The sequence below is a fragment of the Aegilops tauschii genome, chromosome 3, assembly GCF_002575655.3.
Source record: "Aegilops tauschii subsp. strangulata cultivar AL8/78 chromosome 3, Aet v6.0, whole genome shotgun sequence".
NCBI classification, from domain to species: Eukaryota; Viridiplantae; Streptophyta; class Magnoliopsida; order Poales; family Poaceae; genus Aegilops; species Aegilops tauschii.
This window is the reverse complement of record NC_053037.3, coordinates 605,552,773-605,576,377: the sequence shown is the minus strand read 5'-3', so window position 1 is coordinate 605,576,377 and position 23,605 is coordinate 605,552,773. Positions and strand designations below refer to the sequence as shown.

Genomic DNA, 23,605 nt, shown 5'->3' with positions numbered 1-23,605 from the left:
GAAAAATTCGGAACAAAAATCCCGCGTGTATATCCGGACATTTTATGTCCGTTCACAAGGTTTCGGTGAAAAACGACGTTTTTTGTGGCTTATGTAAAAAAGATAAAGAAATGCCTAATGAATAGTTAGAATGAAGCATCAGAAATTGTCTTTTTTGCACAAGCCACAAAAAAGTCTGCGGGGATGTCACTCCTGTCCCGCTCCCTACTCGGCAGCTACCACTTATGCAAAATGAATTGACAGGAGATGGGAGATGCATGAGAAGAAAATATTGTTGACTGTTGCTAACTCAACTTATCGCTTGTACTCTATTCTGAGAGGGAGCTCGTTTTGTTTTTTATTTAGAACCAAATTCTGAACACTGAAGCAGAGACGTACTTGTCGACAACTGCTACTACAAAGGTAATTTTCCAATGGTCACCAACTGCACCACAGGCATATAATCTGCAACAACGAACTAAATCACCAGGCCAGGAAGCAAGACGTTTGCCAAAATCTAGCAGCACAAAGCCAAACAAGTTGCTCTTGCCAGGAAACCAGGATCAAACAAGCTCCAGGTTCCACAGACTCGAGAATAAAAATCACACAGATACAATGAAGGCAACAGTCAGCAACGACCAAAACAAAACCACCACACTACATGATGAACTGCAACCATCTCAGTTAACATATAGAACACGACGGTTCACGCAACCATCTCAGTTAACATCTAGAACACGACGGTTCACGCAACCATCTCAGTTTAACATCTAGAGCACGACGGTTCATGCTACCATTGTAACTGTACATGTACAACCTACTCACAACCCCCCTGCTATTCCTCCTAGACGGTGCAAAAAAGGAAGCCCAAATGCTTCCCACAGCAAAACTCTGCAGTTAGTACAAAATGAATTACAAAAATAGCTGGCCGACAAACTGCTCATCCTTGTTTACAGCAAATCCGTCTAAGTTGATGGTATGGCCCATAGTATTGTTCCTTACATTCCACATTGCTAAAATGTTTATAACGACTTGTATAACCGACCATATATGTTCCTTGCAATCAACATTGTTCGCAACAATTTGCATCTGGGCAGCATAGACGAAGCACTGCTGAAGGGTTTATCCTTTTGGTCCCCTTAAGCCCCAGCAAACGGCATACACGCCGAATGGTTCAAATATGCCCAGATACATCTTCCTGCTACAAGAAAACGGCTTGTTCGCAGCTGCGCGTCGCCAAGTGAAATCTTGTTATGTGACAATCATCAAGACACCCGCAGGAACCTACTTCCGATGCTTCCTTTTTGCTTCAGTCCTTGGCCTCTTCTCCTCTTCCCACTCTCTATCATGTGTTCTGCAATTTGACCAAGGATTGTTAAGGAAACAAAACTTATAGAACCATGAGTATATACATAAAAATAGATCTATACCAGAAATTGCGGCTCATGCAGAAGCCATTACATAACTTTTTACTTTTGTGCAGATTTAGAAAGAACATCAACCTATGTAATCATCTTCTGCAGCCTTATTTCTAATATATACCTTACTGCTGCTACATTTTTAAGGAAAGATATTAAGCCTACTCATATCAATGTGACAACAAATTTATAGCAAAAAGCTCAAGCTACACTAAACCAACAGAAAGATCAACACAAATTTAAAATACATATATGACAACACGAAGAATCACACTGTTAAAATGTGCTTCAAGAGAAGAGTATATTGTATTGAACAAGAGTAAGCTTCGAGTACTCCCTATTTTTAAGTAGTACTCCCGCCGGTCAGGTGTATAGGGGGTGCGCGTGTTCCTAGGTCCTCAATTTAATAACTTCCTAGGTCCTCAATTTAATACTCCCTCTGTAAACTAATATAAGAGCGTTTAGATCACTAAAGTAATGATTTAAGCACTGTTATATTAGTTTACGGAGGGAGTAACTAATAAAATATATGTTATATGCCACCAAAAATATATATGTTTAGAAACTTTATTCGAAAACGAATCCGATGATACAGTTTTAGATATAACAAATGTTTCATCAGTCAAATTGAGAACCTAAAATCCCACACCGACGTTATAAACCCATGGTTTTCTGAGTCACGCGACTTGTCGCAACTAGTCGACGAGTCGCACTGCCATGGTTGACTCAAACCCCACGACTAGTCGAGACTAGTCACAACTCGTCGACAAGTCGCTACCCCTGAACGACTCGTCGACTCATCGACTCGAAAACCATGTATAAACCCGACCGTAGGGGGTACCAATTCTGCATACACCAAACATTGACCTTGGTTTTGGTAGAGCTAGGATTTAACGGTGACGCCCATACGGCTAAAATTGGTCATAAATCTCATAGTTCTCTATCAATGGAAACAAATACTTTGGATGCTAGCAATTCTTGGTAAGGCATTACTCCATTGAACTGTCTGCGTCACGCAGCTATTGGTGTGCTAACAAAATGACAACTATTTAGTTATGTGTTTCTCTACATCATTATTGCACACCGAGTATTTATGCTTTTCAGTTGTTAAAGCACCTTCGAGGTAGCTTTCTAAATACTGCAGCTTGGGAACACAAGTGGTTAGTTACCAGCCGTACCGTACCTAGCTAAGTGCATGACACCATGTTATCTATTAAAATTTATGAAGGTACAATGGTGAATTTCCTACATACTTTACCTGCATAACGACTTGTAACCTGGGAATGCAATCATTATTTTATTTGACTAAATATTTTTCTTCAATTTAGAAACAGGCAGGCCAGCAGCATACTAGAAGAGGTTAAAGAAAAAATGCGTCACAATTTGCACAAGATATTGCAGTTAACGATCTTGCATGTGCAGAGCATCTGAAATTTAAGGGGTTTTTGTGAAAGCGACGATTTTGCAACTTCGTTCAGTCGATACGAAACTGATGCTTCCCAAACAGATTGTGTGTTTCACATGACAGCTAATAAGGTATAAAGAACACATTGCAAAGTGGAAACTTCATTGTTTCCTAAACTTACTGGTCAGCCTCTCTACGACTTGTCTTGCTTGTTGAATCCTTGGCATGCATCCTAGGAAGGTCATCAGCATGTGATGGCCGATGCTGTGAAATAGCACCCTTTCTTTCTCTCTCTCGTATTTCAAACTGTGAGTTACCAGGTCCAACGCTCGGAGGCTGTGGAGCAGAAGGCGCATATTCCCCAGCTTCCAAAGCAGACTGTTCTCTTTTGATCTTCCGCCGTTTGGATGCACTATTAGGATCACTATCTTCTTTCACAGTATTACCTTTGTCCCTATCCCTGTCGTCTACCTGTAAAAATAACAAAGTATTAGAGGTCAAGCAAGAATGTCCATTACGATCCCAAGAGTGATTGCATGCCAAGTCACATCATAAAAGCCATAGAACTGTTCAGTAGATGAATAAGTACAGAGCACAAGACACGGATCAACTTTTATACTCCTTCCGTCCCAAATTAAGTGACTCAACTTTGTACTAGCTTTAGTACAAAGTTAGTACAAAGGTGAGTCACTTATTTTGGGACGGAGGGAGTAGATATAACTGAACTAGTGAGCAAATAAATGATCACAGAAGAGTATTGGGGGGTAAAGAAAAGTTTACCTTGCTTGATGAAACATCCCTATCTTCACGCTTTCTATCCCGAAGATCTTCCTCTCTTCTGTGCTTCCCATCATCCTGCGAGAGCGGAGCATTCTCCTCCAAGTGCCACCTTTCTTTCTCATCACGCCTGGGAGACGACCGTTGGGTATGCCTGGTGCTGCCGCCCCTTCGGTCACTGTCTTCATCTCTTCGGTTAGCAGCGACTGATTGGGGTACAAAACTAGTTGGAAGAGGTGGAGGTGGTGGCAAGCTTTGCCCTCGGAAGCGTTCATCAGAAGTATGTGCTCGATCTATGGGTTCATGCTTAATAGTATATGCTCGATCTATGGGTTCATTCTTAATAGTATGTGCTCGATCTATGGGTTCATGCTTAACTTTGTTCCTCTCCTCCTTATTCCTGTCTTCTCTTCCTTTTTCAGGAACTCTGTCTTGCATCTTTTCAATAGAACGCTCTCTCCTTTCCAATGATCTGTCTGTTGGTCGTTCAACCACGTCTTCTCCACGGCGCCTCTCAGACCGATCTGCTTTTTCTCTATGATCTCTGTCATATTTATCATCAAACTTTTCTTTTAATTTCTCTGTCCGAATTAGGTTTTGTTCCTCACTAGCACCTCTCTCATGATCCACAGAACGAAATTTATCTACTGATCGCGGGTCCAATTTTTTTTCTTTGTCCGTATGGTGCTCTGTCAAGTCACCATCCCTGCCTTCAATCTCTCCTTTCCTTCGTTTACCTGTCCTCTCTTGTTCTTCAACGGGAACAGATCTTTTTTGCTGTTTCACGGTAGAATCAATCAAGTCAGCAGATTCACCTTCACCGGTGGGATTAGCTGTTCCACCGCTATGTGCAGCCAATACTGTTGATCTTTGGGAGGATGCAGATACCTTTCGTGGTGCCGGATGTACATTACCATTTGTGCCAACCAACGGACTAGTGGGATTAGTATCCAGCACACCATCAGCTGCCTGAGACAATACTTCTCTGTCAACAGGAATAGCACAGGCTTGTTGATTAAGACCCCTGCTAGTAGATCTCCCAGGTTTTCCATCTTCCTTCACCACATCGTGCTTAGATACCTTTGCAGCATTTTGTACAGCACGCTTTTGTGGCGCTCTTGTCTGTTAATAAAAATGATTAGAACAATGCAAACCAAATGTCCAATACTAAAAGGCTGACTAATAACTGCTATGTTCCATGACATACTAAAGGACCATAAATGGAACAAGCGGATTTCGTGCTACCAAAAACACCTCAAGCTGTTGTTTTGAAAATTTCCAAAAAAAAAGTGCGTGTTTTGAAGTTCCGTAAAATTCCTAAAATTTTACACGTAGAAATACACTTAGCGACTTGCAAAAATTTCTGAAAAAGGTACATCCATCCGCGGAAAACAGAGAAGAATGAAGGGCTAAAATAGAAATTATTTTTGCACCATTTATAGCGCATGGGCAGTCCATAAAATGCTAATTTTGCACTAAAATGTACAAATACACATACTATTGCGATATGCACATTTTAGAAAGTTTTTACGATCCAAAACCCTTTTTGGAGTCAAGCTCACATGAGCTTTTCCTATAAATTACCCAATTGTTACCATCCACATTATGAACTGAGAGGTACCTCAGGTTCTGCAGTAGGCTTCAAGACTTTAACTCCATCATCGGACAAAAGTTTTGGAGGTTCATCTACACCACGTACAAGCCCTGAACCTTTTCCTTGTGCAGAGGAAGATGGCATTTGAATATCAGATCCGTTTGTAGTCGAGGCATTCTTCTTATGAGCATCAGGCTTCATTGCATTTTCTGACCTTTCATGCCTACCCTCTACAGATTTTGCACGGACGCTATGATCTTTTGCTGTCGAGGGATCTGCATACTGATTTCCTGTAGGACATCCAAGGAATAGTTATGCTCCAGTTAATCATAGTGGTTGTGGAAAAAAACTGTGTCTTCTACTTACCAGCAATAGGTTTTGCAGGTACTGGCTTCAGATCAAGGTGACCCATGCCAAACTCTTCTTCAGATACCCATGAACTCTGCATAATAGTCAGGAAATCCACACATGCATCTCATAATCATGCACAAAGGTCCCCTGATACGGAAAAAAGGCACCAGCAAAGAAGTGGTAACACTTACCTTGCGAGCTGCCAGAGCAGCAGCTACACCAGTGGCCAGTACTTTCAGATCTTCCCTCTCATCCCCCTTTAGCTTCGCAACCTGGTAAACATATTTGTGAGCAACAGCCCAGCAGCATATCATAAATGGTGACTAATGATGTATTTACCCTTTTCTCGATGTTGATACCGCTTTTTCGCATGACAGGAAAAATACTAGTTATCTTTGTGAGCACAATAAGGGCGTTTCTGATTTCCATGTATTCTTTTGATTCCATACATTGATTAAGCACCTTGGTAATTCTTCCACTCCATTTCCAATGAACCTTTCAAAAGCACAGAAAAAAGATGTTCAAAAACATATGCAAAGAATGTAGCAGGACAACAGCATAAAATTTTGGATATTAGAGATTCACTTGTGATTATTTATTTTTTTAATTCAATTCAGGTGACGTGAATAAAATGTAGAGAGCAAAGCAGCACATGGCAATAATAGATACTAGGATCCATGAAAGCATGCTGAATTTATACCTGGATTCAAGAAACAGAAATTTCACCAAGAAAAATGTACAGATGCTCACAAATAATAAGTATACGCAGTGGATCGTTTTGTACATGTACAAATACATATACACATCACTGAAACTTGCAGGTATTAACATTTTATTAAAGAGGTAGCCACTACACTACTGTTGCACAGCTCACATTTGACCAAATGTACAGCTCAATAAAGCCAACACGCCTAGCACATGCAGCAACAACTGCCACAACTGAAATTCTCTTCAAATAAAAAGGCTGCACGATAGGGCAGCACCACAATTCATGAACTGAGCGCCAACACGTTTGAAAGAAAAAGAACACTGGGCCTGGTTACTAAGAGCAAGCTATCTTGCCAGATTTTTGCAAATGTAACGAGCTGACAAACTATGAGTAGAAATATTTTATTCCTGAGGAAGCATCCATATCTAGGAACTAGCATGCTCAGTCTCACACAACGTGCCATTTCATGAGCACTGGAGACACCAAATTTAGATTGAATGAGAAGACAGTTTGTGAATTTGTGAAGGAGTTCATTTGCAAAATTGTGAATCCATTAAATAGCCCATCAAAATCTAGTGTGGAACAGTTCACACTAGAGTAGGAGTTGGCACCTAAACATGGTTTTGTGTATTAGTATATTCCTCACAGAATTAACTCCTGAGCTAAGACAGAACGAAATTTATTTTTATATGGTCATCTATGAAGCAACATAATAGATATAATTTCTATGTTGATTACATGCCTAACAAGAAGCTTACTTGTGCACCAGATTGTGCTTTTATACTACAAATCGCCTCTAGGAACTCTTACGAACATACAACCGTATCATGCAACTTGAGTAAAATTTAGTCCTAAAATTTTAGTAATGGTGATCAAAGCACAGAACAGGCTTTCTATGTTTCGATCACCAGTTCTACAATATTTAGGACTAAGCTGTACCAAGGAAATGACAAACATACAGAGCTTAATTATGTGTACAGAGCTTAATTATGCGACACACATAACTTCAAGGAGTGTGTAAAGCATACTTTAACGAACTGAGGATAAGATACACGTTGACTATTTGGAAATCTGAAGTATACAGCGAATCCCGGCTTATTTCCACATTCACGCTCATATACTGATTCGTCACTCTGCAAAAAGTTGTATTATGCAAACTCAGAAGCACTAAAACAACGTAATAACCATCAGGAAAGCTATGGCGAAGAGTGTATAGCACACTTGAATCAATAAGCTACCTTCCAATGGTAAGCCATCTTCAGGGTCTCATGAAGAAACCTTCCAAGCCTGCCAGCCTCATATTCGGTACAACAACAGATCATTGGCTGTAGTGTCTTGCAGATGAAAACATCAATATGATTCACCGTGTTGAAAAATGGAGTCCCAAGTGAATGCATCATCTGGACGAATGTAGCACAATACACAGCATCCTGCATGCTAAGAACACAGCGTGGATATATGCACCGCTGGAGAAATTCCATGTTGATCTTCAGTGCATCCGGACTGGAACTCAGCCATTTATCCTTTTCACGGGTTAGCCTTTGGAGCACTGATATAACGTGCTGTTGATGCTTGTCAGATTCATTGTTCAATTTGTCCAGCAAATCTTGGATTCTCTCCTTGTCCTTCTTACGCCGTGATATTGCAATGCTAGAGTTATCTGAGTTATCTTCAAGTTGTTTGAGATTTTCATGCAGCTTCTTAATTTCCGCATCATAACGATCTTTTGGAAAATTAAGATCATACAGTGTCAAACCCCAGAAAGTAGCATACAATTCAGGTGAAAGACCGTTCCAGGCTTTTGCTGGCAAAATTGTTCGGATTGTGTTGAGAAGATCTGACCACCTGTAAGAAAACAGAATACAGCAAACTACATATGAATCAAACCTAAAATACTATCAATGATGTTCAACCAAGTTCATTTAGAAACAGAAAAATTGAACCAAAGTTAACTTCAACGAGGCTTAAACAGTTAAAGTATAAGTTTCTAAGAGCAATCATTCTTAAGGCATAAGGTAGGTTCATTTTCTAGCCAATATTGGACAACTCATGGGCAACCAAAAGCTTTAATAAAAATTTGCCTAGCCAATTGTATGGTAGGGCCAAGTTGGCTCAAACCAAACATACCCATAGTAGTTACTCCCTCCGTCCCATAATATAAGAGCGTTTTTGACACTACACTAGTTTCAAAAACGCTCTTATATTATGGGACGGAGGAAGTAGTTCCCTACCAGCTTCCAAGGACACAAGATCTTCACTTATCTTTTAGCGGTAAACAGGAGAGGATCAATTCTCATAATTGTACTCCGATGTTCTAAAGGGTGCATATTTTATCTGAACTTACCATCCTTTGTAATCTACTTCTCAATTTATTTTCAACATAAACCCAAAAATGAAAATGGAATAACTAAGATGTGCTATTTTCATGCTCCCAGAAACACTTGTACCCTTTGTTTGGAAGAAGAAAAATCAAACAGTGTATTTGGAAGTTTCAACAAAAACTGAAAAGAAATCACACTACAATGTGTTCATTTGTGGTCTGCACAATAAATAAATGGACAATGGACTAAACAAGTACAGCAACTAAGTGCACAGAGTATTGCAATATTTCCATGTGAGGGTTTTTGACAATATTTTGCAATGGACTTCGTTAGACATGTGTAGGTGAGCCAGGCGTTGTCTGTGATGACCCATACCATTGAATAGATGATTAAAAGACTCTCCACAGATGTTCATAAAAGCTTACATGATTGACTTCTGAGATGAATCGCCATGCAAGATCATTTCATCATATGATACAGACTCCCCTTCTTCATTGTCATCCAGAGGCCAACAGGCCTCGCCACCGTTAGCGCTTTTGAAAAGCCTCATTACAGGCCGGTATATAAGAAAAGCAACCTAGAATGAAGAAAATTGCTAAGATGATTACTCCAGTGGAGGCATGATAAAATTATGAAATCAGCTCGCACATTGAAAAAAAAGTCACAAGATATGAGTGTATTACGTCTGGCTCGATATGATATTTATAAACTAGATCTTCCAGCGGAGGTATTAGTTGAACATAGGTTGATGGAGCTACAGCACTTGAAAGAAACTCGGCATACTGAAGCAGTATTCCATGGCATCTATCAAACTGCTCGCTAACCATTTTGATATATGTGGCATCTGCATTTATTATAATCCTGAAAACAATAACAACATTATCAAGTTTAAAAGAGCAATGCAAAGAGTAAGAACTTAATATGACAAGCTTTTAGGCTAAAACATGAACCCCAGAATGCAGATAATAAAGCTTTACATAATTGTTGCTTTCTGAATATTTTCTTCGACATATATTTCCTAAAAAATAATTGCATGATTACAGAAATTCAGTAAAGAATTGCATTCAATTAGGATGCATCTATAATAACCATCAGTCTGTCACCTATATTAAATGAAGTCCACTTGGTCGAGAGAGCAGAACAAAATAAGGAGGGGGGGAAGGGCACAAAGGATTTAGCAAGTTGAGACAAAATCTTACTTGGATCTGTGTTGGGCAATGAGCAGTAGTAGAGGAATTGCAAGTTTAGGTTCATCTTTTGGAAGCAAAGAATCCCGCAATTTGTTAGTAGACTTATTCAGGACCTACAAAAAAAAACGATTTGGTGAGCTGTTTATTGACCTTATCATGAAATACAGAAAAGGCATTGATTCCTCGCAAAACCTTATAGTTCCGTGTTGATCCAAACAGCGAAGATTGAAGCCGCAATGTTTCACTTCCTGCCATAGCATCAACCTGTTCATCAGTCATGTTCTCAGTGTACTGTACATTTGCCATTTGCTGAATGAGTTCCTGCATGGTACATCAATTTAAACTTCAGATTCATACAATACCAAGGCAGCAAGAAAGTTTCGACATAGCCAACAAACCTCAAGTACAACAAGCTCAGTACCCAATCCTTTCTTCAGTTGATTAACTATGTATTGGAAGAGGCATTTAAGCTCCATGGAAAGATGCTTCTTGCAGCTGTTAAAGTTAATTGGTTCAGAATAGAAGCATAAAGATAAAATTAAAGACAATAATAATATTGGGAAGGGACACACGAGCACCCCAGTGATTATAGAACTACTGCTTGCATTTTCATAGCATTAAGATTAAATGTGATTAACAAATAATAACAAGGATCTGGAGTCTTGGCAAATGGTGATATTTTATTGTACACTTCTGTAGACGTGATGTCAGAATGAGCAAACAAATGAGAGGGGAACTCAAGATTATGCACAAGATAATGGCAGGGGTCCTTAGTGGTAAAACAGAAGGTAAACCTCTAAATATCATGTTTTGTGTAAATATAATATGATCACAGGCAGGAGTCAAAACTACATACAGGTGTCCCCAGAATGATGCCAGACACTGAAGCCAATCTGACAGGTTAAGGCCGTCATCCTTTACTTTCTCACGACCACCTTGAGCCAACCGTTCGATTACAATATATTGCAAGATATCATATTCCAGCTGTAAAAGAAGCACATTTAGACAAAGGTGTAAACTTGACTTATAGAAACAATTCAAAGACACATGCAGAATAATTACAATCAACTCTAAAAAGGGCATGAGCATCTGTATAAAACATGCATCACATACGCAGCCAATACCTGAGTCAAGTATTTAAAAGCATCCACAACTGGATTTATCATGTCCCTGTATGCTTCAACCTGAAAGTTGTGACAATGTATTGTAGAGGTAAAAAGATGAAAGAACTGAAGATAAAGCATAATTACACAAGTCAAGGAAGGATTGCAATTATAAAGGTGAGCTTCCAGAATCATTGAATTGTCATAATTAACAAATTAAAGATAATATATTCATAAATCATTTGGCCAGACTACTTCTACAAATCGGTTGCTTCAATAAGTGATGTGTAGCAATAAGGGGCATGTTCCCCCTGCACATGTACATAACTACATATACCATTCTATTACCAATATGTAGCAGTAGGAGGCTCTTATGCTTTCTGGTCCAAAATGTAAATAAAAAACCACGCTCCATTGACATTAATCACTTGCAAAGACCCCCCCCCCCCCCCAATGTACATTAGCCACAACTGAGTCCTTAAAGGGATGGCACAGGGGTGCGTAGTGACAGCAGACCAGCATTTGAGGGCCTGCTGCAGATCTGCAAGCTTATACCAGCAGATGTAGTGCACGGAGAGCTGATGTGGCCAGGGTTAAAACTACAGTATGCACTCTGTGAGTTCAGCATCTAGGCTAAAAACATAAAGAGGCAAATACAGTCCAAATGGAGCTGCCAGCAGATCTAACGGTTGGCCATCTCCAACATCAGAGAATTAATATTGCATGTTTCACATATGACTGCAGTATTTATTATTGCTTTGAATATTGCATGTGCATTGTTGGTTCAAAATACCTGTTGGACAATTGTCCGAAGCACAGTCATTGGATTTGCATGAGCAAGTTTAGCCACCATGCGGCCAAGCTGCTTCAGATTTTCCTTGGCCAGCCGTTTTAAGAGCCGTCTGGTGTCCAGCTAATTGAGAAAATAAGGATGCTGGTGAATTTAAAACTCAAGATAAAATGGTAGGCGCAAGAAAGAAAACCCAGGCATGGAATAAGTAGGCAACCTTTGCTGTTTGCCTTGCAGCAAGGACAATTGGGTTTTGTTCAGTGTCCTTCTCCCACTCACCATACAAACGATAGCGCACCTAAACATGAACAGTGCCAGATTGATTAAAAAGGTAGTGCAGTACAACAAGTAACGACCAGGGAGCATGACAGACCTCATAAGGAAGAAGGGAAAGAACTCCCCATATCTCCATATCAACAGCAGGATTGGCAGGTATAAGCTGCAATGAAGGAAGCAAGCATGACCCAAGTGCTTCTTCAACCTGAGATTCTGGAGACATTACACCTGCTGTACGGGCTGATTCTTTTGACGAGGCATGATACACCTTTAACACTCTGCAAACCTGAAAATGAACACATCCAATGTGCCATTAAATAACAATATCCAAAAAAAATTGCCACTAGATTGCTCCAGGCGGAAGTGCATAATTGCAAGTAAAGGTGTTCATAGTCATATGACCTTTCCTAGTCTTGAGGATGGGATTGGGGGTGTTTGTGTGCTATGATTGTATAATAGTCAGTGATAACTGGTGCTAATGGCTTTGTGTGCTAATCCGTGCAAATTTGGTGGTTGGTGCTAATCATTTCTTATCAGCTCTTCTGTTACTTGGAATTACTAATAATCATGTTAATTGGCATTTTGGGTGTGGGTCAGTACCATTAGCATGCTGAATTCAGGGAATCGATGCTAAATGTGCACTTAATTGTGTTATGAAAATGTTGTTAGTTACAAGGTATTAACAAAATCTAGGGAGTGCAATATGGATAGTCTGTTGTTGTGAGAGGAAACAAAACATAGGGAGGGTATCTTTTGGGAGAGGCCCCATATGGAGATCTAGGGAGTGAGATAAGGGGAGCTGCTGAAGATGCTCTTAGAGCATTTAAATACGACAGCTGACCGGTACCCATATCGCTATGCCTGCTGGATGCAGCAGATAGACGGTGGATGTAGGCACCAGCTCAAAAACTCTGCTCTGCATCAGGGATGGCCATTTTTGACTTTTTAATTTATTACCGCAATACAAGTGAGGAAGCAAAATCCTGGTCATAACAACCACTGATGAAATGAACTCGTGATATGGACATATGGTATTTTTGTAGTTTGTAAAGATGCATATAACGAACTAATAATCTATGACTAAACGCAACGAAGAAAATCTCAAGCATATCCAATAAGGCAGCACGATATTGAGCAGGTACTAATACAAGAAGAATGCAGCAAAAAAGATCTAAGGATACCTTCTGGAATAATTGTGTGTCACGGTGAAGGTATGGTCCACATGCGACAAGCATTTGGAAAAACTCCTTTGGCAGATCAACCAAATAACTTGGTGAAGAGACAGATGATGCATCCATCATATGAGTGTCCATGTTACGGGTGATTTTATGATGTGTTTGACAATATGTACTGTAGGCTGACGAAATAGTCTTCTCAACAATTCTGCACAAATGGAAGTAGGATTGAACAACATAAATTGGGGAACTCAACCATTGCATTACAATAAACATTCGGGCCATCATAGGCCATATTTCACGGAAGTAGAGGCAATAGTATACAACTGCTAAAGCTGCTAATAGAATATGCAGAGGAAGTTGACAAACCTAAATAAAGCATCACAAATTTCAACATGCTCGACAGGATTTAGCTGCGCAAGACGTTCAAATAGTAGCTGTGCATGGTCCCTGGCAAATAACAGCAGAAGTCAATCAGTGACATTTATACCATGTCAAAGAAGACAGATGTGTTTTACTGCAGATTTGAAATATACCAACTGAGCATAACAATGAAATGTTATTATAAGAAACTTTGCAATATTATAATACATCTTAAATCAATGGCACTAGAGATAATACCAATCATGGACTGAGAGGAAACCAAGAAGAAGTCCAAGCTTCTGGTTCTTTTCTATCTCAGGGGCTCGTTCATCAATTATATCATTTTCCATCTCCAGTGCTGTGTATAGATCGATCGTTATTTCTTGCTTCTCTTCATCCATAAGGTCCTTTCCAGTAGCAGCAAGATTTATTTTGCCTATTTTAGTAGCCTGGGATCAAGAAAGAGATGAATAAACTCCATAAGTTGAATCCCTGATGTGTCCATAATTATTATAAAGCGTATTGAAGATCAATGCAGGCATTTCATAAAGTAAGACCAAATCTGCATGCATAGCTTGAGATATGTCCAGTCACTAAAAACATGGTTACTGCAACCAGTGGAACAGCTTAATCAGTGTCTCTACTTGAGGTAACTGCAAATATGACACTTCCTCAAAGCCGAAACTACAAGATCACAATCAAAAGAACAACTCTTATATGTTTGCCACTCGAGTTCCAATTTCAATGTGGCAACTTGTTATTAGTCCTCACATGTAGTGATTCCTACAAGAACTATCATGGTATTTGCATAAACAGACTTTACACGGTACTGTTCTCGAAGTATCATGGCGTTTGCTTAAAGATACTTCACACGTACTGCTTTCCTTTTTCAAATGGAAGTCGTTTTTAAAATTTAAAATTTTAAGCATAAAAATCATTGGGACTACATTGTAGTGACATTCATATAATTCTCATTTATAACCCTGAGGAACACAGCAAATCCTTTTTAGAACAGAATGAATTCAACAAGAAAATTATCCTAACCTCATCAATTTTCCTTGAAACAAAGGAGCCAAAATGCTCAAACGCCTCATCATCATTCGGAAGTAAATGAGCATAGCTGAAACAGAAGCCATGAACGTGTCTTGATTTATGAAATATCTGAGGTGCAGTTGAAAAGGATATAGCAACACAAACAGATCCAGCAGCAACACTAACTCATATTGATACAGCATAAAATGGCTAGGAAAATAAAAGCAAACAAGAACTTGAGACTACGGATATGGTCAGTCAGTTACTAAAATAACTAATACCATTGATACTACATATGATTGTTTTTCTCGGTATTGTAGTACTAACTATCTAAGGAAAATAACCTTAAAAAGTCTAGTACTGCTCGTGTAAGTCATCACATAGTTATAAGAAATGGCCATCAAAATAAGAGCAGAAGTTGAAGAGGGAACCGCAAAAGGAATGTAATGTTAAAAATAAATAAAAAATACATGTATTTAAACCTTACAAAAATATGATCTTCTCTTACTGCAGATATTTATAATAAAATATTTTTAAAAATACTATTTAAGGAAGATGTCTGAAATAGCAGTTTGCGGTCAAGAAGTGTAGACAAACACAATAACAACTAGAAAACTTACAGATTATCAAGGTCAATAAGGCCAGATTTGACCAACAGCGCTGCTATTCGGAAAAGACCAGATGGAACAGGGCTGTTTACATCCAATTGTTGATAATATTGAAATTTAAACCCCAAAATTTGAGCAGCATGGGACTGTAAAAATGAGTAGCCGTAAGATGGGCTGAAAATACTGCATGAAGTATGGTAACAATCTTTACAGGTTGACTAACAAAATACCTTTGGAAAAAGAGGTATAAGCTGATAAAAGATACTGTTGTCTGGATAGAGTTCAAAACATTCCAACACCTAGCAGGCAAATAAGAAAGAACATAATCAGATTATAGCAGTGACATACTTTTACAATATCAGATAGCAATACCGGGATAAAATAATGAGAACTCACAATGTCAAATACACGATTCGGGTCCAGGTCAAAATGTCCAATTAATGACTGTCACAAGAACATTATGTTATAATTGTTTACATGCTGAGATCATAACATGCGAGGAAGAAAGAAGATTCCAAGTAACCAACACCGAACCTTTACAATGCTGATAGTTGCTGAAGAAGCATTTTGGCAAGCCAAATCTGAACCTACTTGACAAAGTAGGGTTACCTGAATTCCACACAAACAAAGGCAGCTAGGTCAAAAAATACACCATGCTCCAGTAAACCTTTTAGGCACATCATTTACAAACTAAGCAAAGAATGGAACTACCATAAATCCCACATGGTAGCGATTTAGTCTCAAATAATTTCAAATTGGAAGTATAAGAAGTTAGAACACATGTGTGGAATTGTGGATATTTACATCTCTAATCAATGTAATCACACTTACAATCGTTTATAGAAGTATCTAGATTATAGAGTTTACCCTCTAGATTTGGTAGAACACGTGTTAGAAAACAAAGGAAAATTTGACTGCGGAAAACTGCACTTGGTTGACATTGCCAATTCTATCACAGCCCAGACACTGAGACACGTCATAAAGTTGTGTGAATTTGCTAGTAGACACCGAAGTGTCTAATAACAAACAAGCATGATTATGCTAGTGGTTTTAGGCAATAAAAAGTGTCCAGTAAATGACTACAACTTCATAATGTGGTTGGGCAATAACATCATTTTGTGGTGTCTGGGCATATGCTAATCAAGTGCAGTGTTCTATAGCAATTTTTCCAATAAATACTTTCAGAAATACAGGTTTTGGCGTTCCAGCCTTCCCCTATTTTGCATTCCAGGTGTCCTACTCTGTAATTTAGGATCAAATAATAAATCAAAGTCTGGAATTAGTTGATTGTTTTACACTCCCCTTGAACTGTAAATGCGTCCAGTCAGTAACTCAGATCAAATATTCTTCAGTAATTGAGGGCAGTATCACTCACCAAAGCATCAGTGAAAAAACTAGAGCACACTAAGGACAAATTTCTACGTTATGTTACTCATTTCAATTTCATAATACAGCATGAAGAAATAACAATGGTTACCGAAGTTCCAAAAAAAATATGGAAGGAACCAATGCACACCATTACAAGAACAAGAGGTAGAAGTTTCACAGGCAGATATACATACCAACTTGGCGTAGCCCTCACTTTCCTCTCTTACAAGGTTGAATTTAGTTTGCTGATAAAGAAGTCGTGTGTTGACTCTGACCTGTTGCCATTTATGTCAAGCGACAATTAAAAAATGATGCAGTAAACAGGTAAAGAATGGAACTGTGCAAAATAAGAAGAATGGTGCCCAGGAACCATGTTTAATAGATATCGGCAATAATGTGACATGGTATATTGTAATACATGTGAGCACAAACAAAAACATCAGGAAGCAATGATCGCACGTGATAACAATATGCATAGTATTAGTATGTGACACATACCTCCTTGGCTTTCAAATCCTGGCCTTTTGACTTACTCAGTTCAACCTCCCATAGGAACTCTTCCTTCAAATGTGCACATACAGGAAACAGAGACAGCGGGTGTCAGCTGCATTGAATCATGAAAAGGTGGTTTGGAGAAAGGTATGGTACCCTAGTATGACGAAAAACAAATACTCACTTCACATCGCTCTTGAAGAAGCCTAGGCACAATCAATGAAGACTCCACGAGCGACTTAGTCTGCAGCCAAGAGTATTTATAAGGAAATTAGTGAGCACTAAATCCTCCACCCAAACAAAGTAGGGCACCAAGAAGATAGATAGCCATTTGCATTGGTAAAGATATGAATAGGTGTAGAAGTATTAAAAGAAATTGTTACCATTTTGACAAGACGGCTGCGATATTCACCAGAAATGGTAATCTGCAGATTACTACAGGTCAGATCATCAACTAGGAATGCAGCACTCAATGATTACAAGGAAATAGCAACACAAGGAACGGAATGGTAAATCCAGATTACATGATTCTGAAATAAATGCATCTTGGATTTAGGATAGATTCGTTCACTAAACCACAAATCTCTGAGTGACACTCCCCGTCACCTGCCTCCACCCAATCAGGTACCAGCCGACTATTGGGGACTCCTAGATGACAACGATCTTGGCAACTGTTTTCTGCTATGGATCCAAAACTCCTAGATGGAAAGCTAAACGCCCCGGCTCTATAATAATTAAAATAATAATGAATAAGTTTGCGCTCTCAGCCATTATAAGGTTTGCTAGTGGTATTCCAAGAGCTGGTAGTTTCATGTTCATCAGAAAGGGCATAATTTAACCCTTTTCCTGCTACAACTTCAGCAGGATACTTTTTCCAAACATAGCCTTTAGAACTTGTTCAGAGCTACCACATGCTATCACTACCAGTGAGATATCTATGCATCACGGAAACATCTTACAATTCAACCAGGTTGTCACTTCAGCTGGCACAACAAGTAACACAGACAACAAACTGGCCAAATGCAACTAAGTATTGCAATACAGTGCTATGCTCAATGGCGAATTGACTAATCGGACACACTTCATCGAGCCAATCGTAACAAACTAAGCACCACACAGCAGCAAAAAAAAGGACTCAGAATACTCACATCCTGCCCTAGGTGTGCGATGATGTCGGCGAGCACGGAGGCGGACTCCTCCTGCCGCGCCTCCTCCACAAAGACCACCGAATCCAGCGCCGCCCGGCACTTCTGGGGCGGCAGGTCCCCTCGCACCTGCACAGCCCGACCAACGCAATCAGCCCCAAAATCAAAAGCCAACCAACGCAGCTAGCCGAGCAAAACCTAATTCGCGCAGCCGTGCGTGATGGGGAAAGGGGGAGCTTACCATCGCCCAGCAGAGCTCGTAGAGGAAGCGGGCCATGGGGACCGGATCGGGGAGGCGGAAGGCGGCGGCCGACTGGCCCTTCCATTCGCGGAGGCACTCCTCGGTGACATACCTGTAGTCCGGCGCTTGGAGCGGCGGCGACATGGCGAGCGGGCGCGGCTGCTGGGGGCAGGGTTTTGGAGGGGAACTAGGGTTTCATGGGAGGTGGAGGAGGAGGAGGGGGCGAGCGGGCGACTTGGAAGTGGAGGGGCGACCTATGGGGGGGCGGGCGATGCGGGGCGGGATGGGGGGCGGAACAGCGTGGGGAACCGCCGACGAGGGTGGGTGACGGCGGCGGCGGCGGCGGGCTGGGGGATGGGAGCGTCGGGGCGCGCCGGGAAAGCGGCGAGGCGGGGGGAAGCGGGCTCGGGTGGGGCGGTGGGGGAGCCGGCGAGGCGCTGTGACGGCGGGGGCTGGGTCGGGTAGAATCTGGCTGGCCTCGCGTATAGATGGGCTGGGCCTTCAGCTCGGGTACAGCCGTGTAGGTCGGTTTGCGACACGTTTGACATGAGTAATGTTTTTTTACCCCTCAACAAAAAAAAAACGAGTAATGTTTTTTTTCTCTCTCCAAACATTGGTTTCCATTCTGCATATGTGTATTTCTCAAAAAAAAGATCCACATATGTGTGATGCTTTTACTCGGTGAAAAGAATGCGAGATTACTAGGTAAAATTTTGTATGACCTGCATTTTTTTTGAAGAGAATCATATCTATTATAAAAGTTCACCGAAAGTATAAAGCATCATAAATATAATAAAAACTACATTCAGATTCTAAGACCACTACAGCCGCCAAAACGAGTCGCCAACGCGTTGTTGTCGCCACTCCTCTGCCAGAGTCGGCTTGGCCTTGTCGATGACAGCGGGGAAGTCTTCGTGCACGTGCCCCTAAGGACCAGCGCCCTGGAGCCGCGGTCATCGCCGTTGAACCCTCGCATACATCTGAAGCATCTGATACCAAATCTCGCCACATGACTAGAAACTCTAGCCTCACCACCTCAAGGAGACTGAGCGCCAGTTATTTCCGGGCGGGAGGAATACTTTGTTGCATACATGATACATAGTACAAATATTTAATTTCTGTTGTCGCATGTGTGTGTGTGTGAAATGCTTAGGATATCACGAGAGGAAAATGGAACAATGATGTTAGATACGTAGGAGAAAATACAGTGAGAGGGTCCCACGTTGAGACGATTGACCCGGGTCTTGGATTTAAGTGCGATTCGACAGCCAAGGAGGCGGACGATCTGGGGCACACTCCACCAGCCGGCGCAGCGTCTGCCAATTTGCATAGTAAGAGTGAACTCATAAACCACAAAATTAATGGAATTGCCCTTTAATAAAATGTGTGTGGGTTGGGGGGGGGGGGGAGTAGGTAGTGATGATGATAAGAAGATATAGGCATGCAATGGCATGGAGGGCAATCTGGATGGTGACAGGGTCATAGCGGCGAGGAATATATTTTACGGGGGTGGCGACAGTGGGATGGATGGGAGTCTATAAGGCGACAATACATGAAATTCGACGTGGGGATGTCAGGGTGCCGACGTGGAAGAGAGTCGGAGAGGTGTAAAGGTCGGCTCTTAGTCAAGGTGAGAAATGTAAATAAGGCATCTCAACTTTCGGCATCTCAAAAACAGAAGCATGATAATGTAACTAAGGCATATTAAATGGTGAGATTAAATGATATATATCCATATGATAATGAAACTACATATATATATATATATATATATATATATATATATATATATATATATATATATATAATGAAACTAAATATCTAGGCAATGCTTGTCAAAAACAATTGATATTGATGCTTGTCAAATTAAGCAACTCATTCCCCGCAAAAAGAAAATTAAGCAACTCATAAACAGGGTTCCAGAAATACAAGCCGCCAATTTAATAGGTTCATTACACCCTCCTCCTATATACCGATGCCAAAACGCCCCCGACGCTGCAAATCGAATAGACCAAGCACCTTTGCGGCAATGGCGCTCCGGCAGATCTGCGTGCGCGGCCTGTGCGTGTGCCTCCTCCTGGCCGTGGCTCTCGCCGGCGGCGTCCCGAGCCCTCCGCCGCGAGCCGCCGCCGTCCTCGCCACCGAGAACTGCTACAAGACGGTGACCGGTGTGCCGAGGTGGTGCGCGGGGGAGCTCATCCAGGCGCTCTTCCCCGGCGGCAAGGGCTCCCTCGTCAGCCACTACTGCTGCGAGCTGCTCGCCTGCGTCCGCGAGTGGACGTGCGACTCCGCGATCCACGGCGTCTGCGGCCCGCCCCCGGCGCTAGGCATCGAGTGTCCGCCGACGCGGGCGTCGCTGACCCCGGCCGCCGGCCGCGGCCGTGTCGACGGCCACGACTGAGTAACGTAGCCTACTTGTCCTAGTGCCCGATAGTACGCATGTATGCATGCGCGTGTGTAGTGTGTGTGATCTGCAACTCAGCTTTCGACCGTGTTATGTGGTTGCAGTTGTTTGCTGAGTGGAAGAAACGGCCATTTCGGTGCTAAAATCTGGTTCGCGCTCTAGTTTTGGTTACGATTTGCCACTGAAAAAAATAGCACGCTATAGCGTCACTAATAGCATGCTATAGCGTATTGAGAATTGTCTCGCTAAATATATCGGTGTACAACGTCTCGCTAATAGCACGATATAGCACGCTAATAGCATATTTTGAGGTCGGTGCTATTTTGCTGTAGCGCGCTATTTTTTCCCTTGAGATTTGCTAGCAAATACTACTATTGCACATATGGACGTGGACGATGACCACGGTGATACTTTCGCGCGCATGATGGTTTGGGAGTTTTGCATTTCAGTTATTGGTCCCATCACATATGAGCTCCGGTAGTTGCGGAGTGGTGAAGAGGTTCAAGGCGGGAAGTAAGGGCATCTCAAAACGTTCACATTCGTCTGGACCGAGCGGTCCGGACACATCAAGCCATTCAGTATCACGCACGCGTTCAACACCCCGGACCCACCCCGAAAAAACTCTTCAGTCATGAAGCGGTTGCCGCACATTCATGCCGCACAAGAGCGCCAGTGCTGCATTCATGCCGGCCCAGAGTGGACGCGACCTCACACTGGTGCCGACATTGAAGCGGCGCGTCAGCCGAGAGCGCCGCCCACACCGCGGCCCGGTCTCCACGCCTGTTCAATGAAAGAGCGACATGAGTGGACGGGACGGGACCGGACGAATATCTATCGCATTCAAACAGGCGGCCCATCCGTCCGCCTACCGGCATTAAACATGCACCCTGGCCGAGAAACTCACTCCGGCGTGGGCATTGACACACCTCGCCGCTTGGCCTGGCCGGTATCCGCTATTTAAACAAGGCCATGCCCGGCACAACCGCACCACATCACCGTTCCACTTCACATCCTCCTCCGTGCACCACCTCCACCATGACCGCGAGCTCTAGCGCGTTGTAGAAGCCTCTTGACGGAGTAGAAGCACGAGTTGACCACACTTCCGGCCGACTGGCAAGGCCGCCATGCGAGGTGGATAGAGGCTGGCCTGCCGGTCAGCTCCCCGGAGGTCTCGAACGATGAACAGGCGATGGAGGCGGCCTCCGACAATGAGTTGGCAATCCTGTGCCTGCTATGTTCCATGCCCGCTTGACCATGAAACATGTATATACATACTTCAACACCATTCTTCTTATAATCCCCTTCTGAGGTTGGTATGAACACCCACTCTATGTACTGCAATTGTTGGTGGATGTTTGTGAAGAAGGTGGTGGTCTAGCAGTACTCATTGGAGAACATAGTGGTGTGCTTGGTGTTAGATTTTTGTAGACAATTTGCATAGGCTCATGGCAATGTTCAGAATAGGTGTGGAAGTAGTTTCTGCAGAAGCTTGGACATGGCAAATTCTCATTAGGAGTATCTCTCAATTTCCATTCAAACATGAGCAAACATAACTTGTTTAGGTGTACATGGTTGGCAATATTTTCACATTATGGTACATGAATGGCAATTCACATTAGAAATTCTGATTAGGTGTGTAGGTAGTTTCCAGAAATTTTATTATTTGGATCTTGGAAAATTTTCTCGTTTAATTTTTATATTATGACAATGAAGGTTATTGTCCTTCATTTCGTAGCACAACAAAGTTTTGTCCCTGTAAAATTTGCCATTATATACATTCTGCCATGCATAGCAAATATTTTTCCCCTTGCAAATTTTGCCATTGGATATTTTTAGTTGCTTTTTCTGTGCAAAACAACATTTGTCCCTTGTATAATGCCACTTGCAAAAGTCTTCTTAAACCGAGTTGTTATGTTTTCTCTATATTTACCATTCTTACGAAAACAAGAAAATTCCTATTTCCTGCCATGTTCACATGAAGCTAGCATGGCAATTTTATTCATTAGACCATGACATTTTTTATCAATTAGGCCATGGTAGGTTAGGTGTTGGCAGCATGGCATTTTATTATATTGGACTATGGCATTTTTTTATGTAAAACGTTGGCAATTATGTTAATTAGACCTGGTAGTTTTAGTGTAGGTAGCATCGCAATTTTATTATTTGGAGGATGACATTTTTATTATTTAAGTGATCGCAATTTTCTTATTTTTAGACCATGGATTTTTTTCTTATTTAGACCATGACAATTTTTCACAATTTTTGCCATCATTTTTACAAATCACGTTTCCCAATTTTGCCTTTGTCAGTAGAAATATTGGAAAGTTTTGTTCACAACTAGATTACTATATGTAAATTGTAATTGCAAAATTTGTTGAACAAATACAAAAAAAAATTCTCTTATTTAGCATGGCAAAAAAAATTGAACACATGGCAATTCGGTTTAATCAACTCGAATGTAGAAACACTATGGTTACTAGCAAGGCACATGGCAAATATAGCTAGCTAAATGTAAAGCATGTGGAAACTATGAGCCATGTCTACCTAGATGTCTAGTTTCACTAATCTATAAGCATGAAAAATTGTAGTTTTTTTACACCAACTAAAATGTTTTAAGGTATGGTTATTATTAGTCTTGAACACTTTTAGGAAAAGTCTGTATTGCACATATGGCAAAAAAAAATTGTGGAGTGACGATGGCATTTTTTATCATTGCAAATTAGTTCAGTCTTATTGTAGGTACCATGGAATTTTAAATTTTTAGAACACAACAACTTTATTTCTTAGAGCATGGAAAATATATTATTTCGGCAATGGTAGCTTTATTGTAGGTAGCATGGCAACGACGTTTTTCCCAAAGTTGC

At 41.2% G+C, this 23,605-nt stretch overlaps 1 protein-coding gene across 4 annotated transcripts; it reads right to left on the bottom strand.

Moving 5' to 3' along the window:
* Positions 1-644: 644 nt before the first annotated feature.
* Positions 645-18,796, bottom strand: LOC109762678 (THO complex subunit 2). 4 transcript variants are annotated; one of them, XM_020321553.4, is made up of 34 exons: positions 18,338-18,796; positions 18,100-18,225; positions 17,335-17,376; positions 17,136-17,195; positions 16,958-17,020; positions 16,654-16,734; positions 15,626-15,700; positions 15,488-15,535; positions 15,322-15,390; positions 15,104-15,237; positions 14,496-14,571; positions 13,710-13,900; positions 13,458-13,538; positions 13,095-13,296; positions 12,011-12,199; positions 11,855-11,935; positions 11,641-11,760; positions 10,869-10,928; positions 10,601-10,728; positions 10,143-10,239; positions 9,937-10,065; positions 9,754-9,857; positions 9,238-9,415; positions 8,980-9,131; positions 7,472-8,078; positions 7,262-7,366; positions 5,864-6,019; positions 5,716-5,796; positions 5,540-5,615; positions 5,201-5,463; positions 4,468-4,701; positions 3,583-4,356; positions 2,984-3,273; positions 645-1,333 (listed from the first exon to the last, which is right to left on the bottom strand). In XM_020321553.4, exons 1-34 carry the CDS (start codon positions 18,479-18,481, stop codon positions 1,264-1,266), a joined length of 5,286 nt encoding a protein of 1,761 aa, XP_020177142.1. In that variant the 5' UTR covers positions 18,482-18,796; the 3' UTR covers positions 645-1,263. The 4 variants fall into 4 exon arrangements, with proteins under 4 accessions (XP_020177142.1, XP_020177140.1, XP_073367382.1 ...); XM_020321551.4 differs by having other exon boundaries at positions 3,583-4,701; XM_073511281.1 differs by lacking the exon at positions 7,262-7,366.
* Between the last annotated feature and the right edge of the window lie 4,809 nt (positions 18,797-23,605).

Coding starts and splice junctions, on each gene's coding strand:
- LOC109762678 (XM_020321551.4), bottom strand. CDS start 18,481: ATGTCGCCGCCGCTCCAAGCGCCGGACTACAGGTATGTCACCGAGGAG. Junction 14,572..15,103: donor CTTATTGACCTTGATAATCT/GTAAGTTTTCTA, acceptor CTTCTGTTTCAG/CTATGCTCATTTACTTCCGA. Junction 8,079..8,979: donor TCATCTCAGAAGTCAATCAT/GTAAGCTTTTAT, acceptor GTTTTCTTACAG/GTGGTCAGATCTTCTCAACA.